Here is a 352-nt window from a genome sequence, read left to right on the forward strand (position 1 = left end):
CCATTTCCATAAAGAAGGTCCTTGTCCTCTGAGAACTTGTTGACCTGACGCGTCTCCTCTTCCTTCTCTTTCCGCTTCTCCTCCATGCGGACTATGTGCAGGACGTGACCCAGGTAGATGAGCGTCGGCGTGGACACAAAGATAATCTGCAGCACCCAAAAGCGAATGTGGGAGATGGGGAAGGCCTCGTCGTAGCAGACGTTCTCGCAGCCGGGCTGCTGGGTGTTGCAGGGGAAGTCGGACTGCTCGTCGCCCCACACCTCCTCGGCGGCGGCCCCCAACACGAGTATCCTGAAGATGAAGAGGACCGTGAGCCAGACTTTGCCGATGACTGTCGAGGGCTCTTGAGCGT

General features: G+C 58.0%; 1 protein-coding gene across 1 annotated transcript in view; it reads right to left on the bottom strand.

The window, feature by feature from the left end:
- Window positions 1-350, bottom strand: part of gja3 (gap junction protein, alpha 3) — a gene marked incomplete at its 5' end in the record, with an annotated part of 2,936 nt that extends 2,586 nt beyond the window's left edge. Inside the window, 1 exon segment of the mRNA XM_025063715.1 lies at window positions 5-350. Within this exon segment, the coding sequence (XP_024919483.1) occupies window positions 5-350 (346 nt within the window).
- Window positions 351-352: the final 2 nt, after the last annotated feature.

This window comes from Cynoglossus semilaevis, chromosome 16 (assembly GCF_000523025.1).
Source record: "Cynoglossus semilaevis isolate Cse_v1.0 chromosome 16, Cse_v1.0, whole genome shotgun sequence".
Lineage (NCBI taxonomy): Eukaryota > Metazoa > Chordata > Actinopteri > Pleuronectiformes > Cynoglossidae > Cynoglossus > Cynoglossus semilaevis.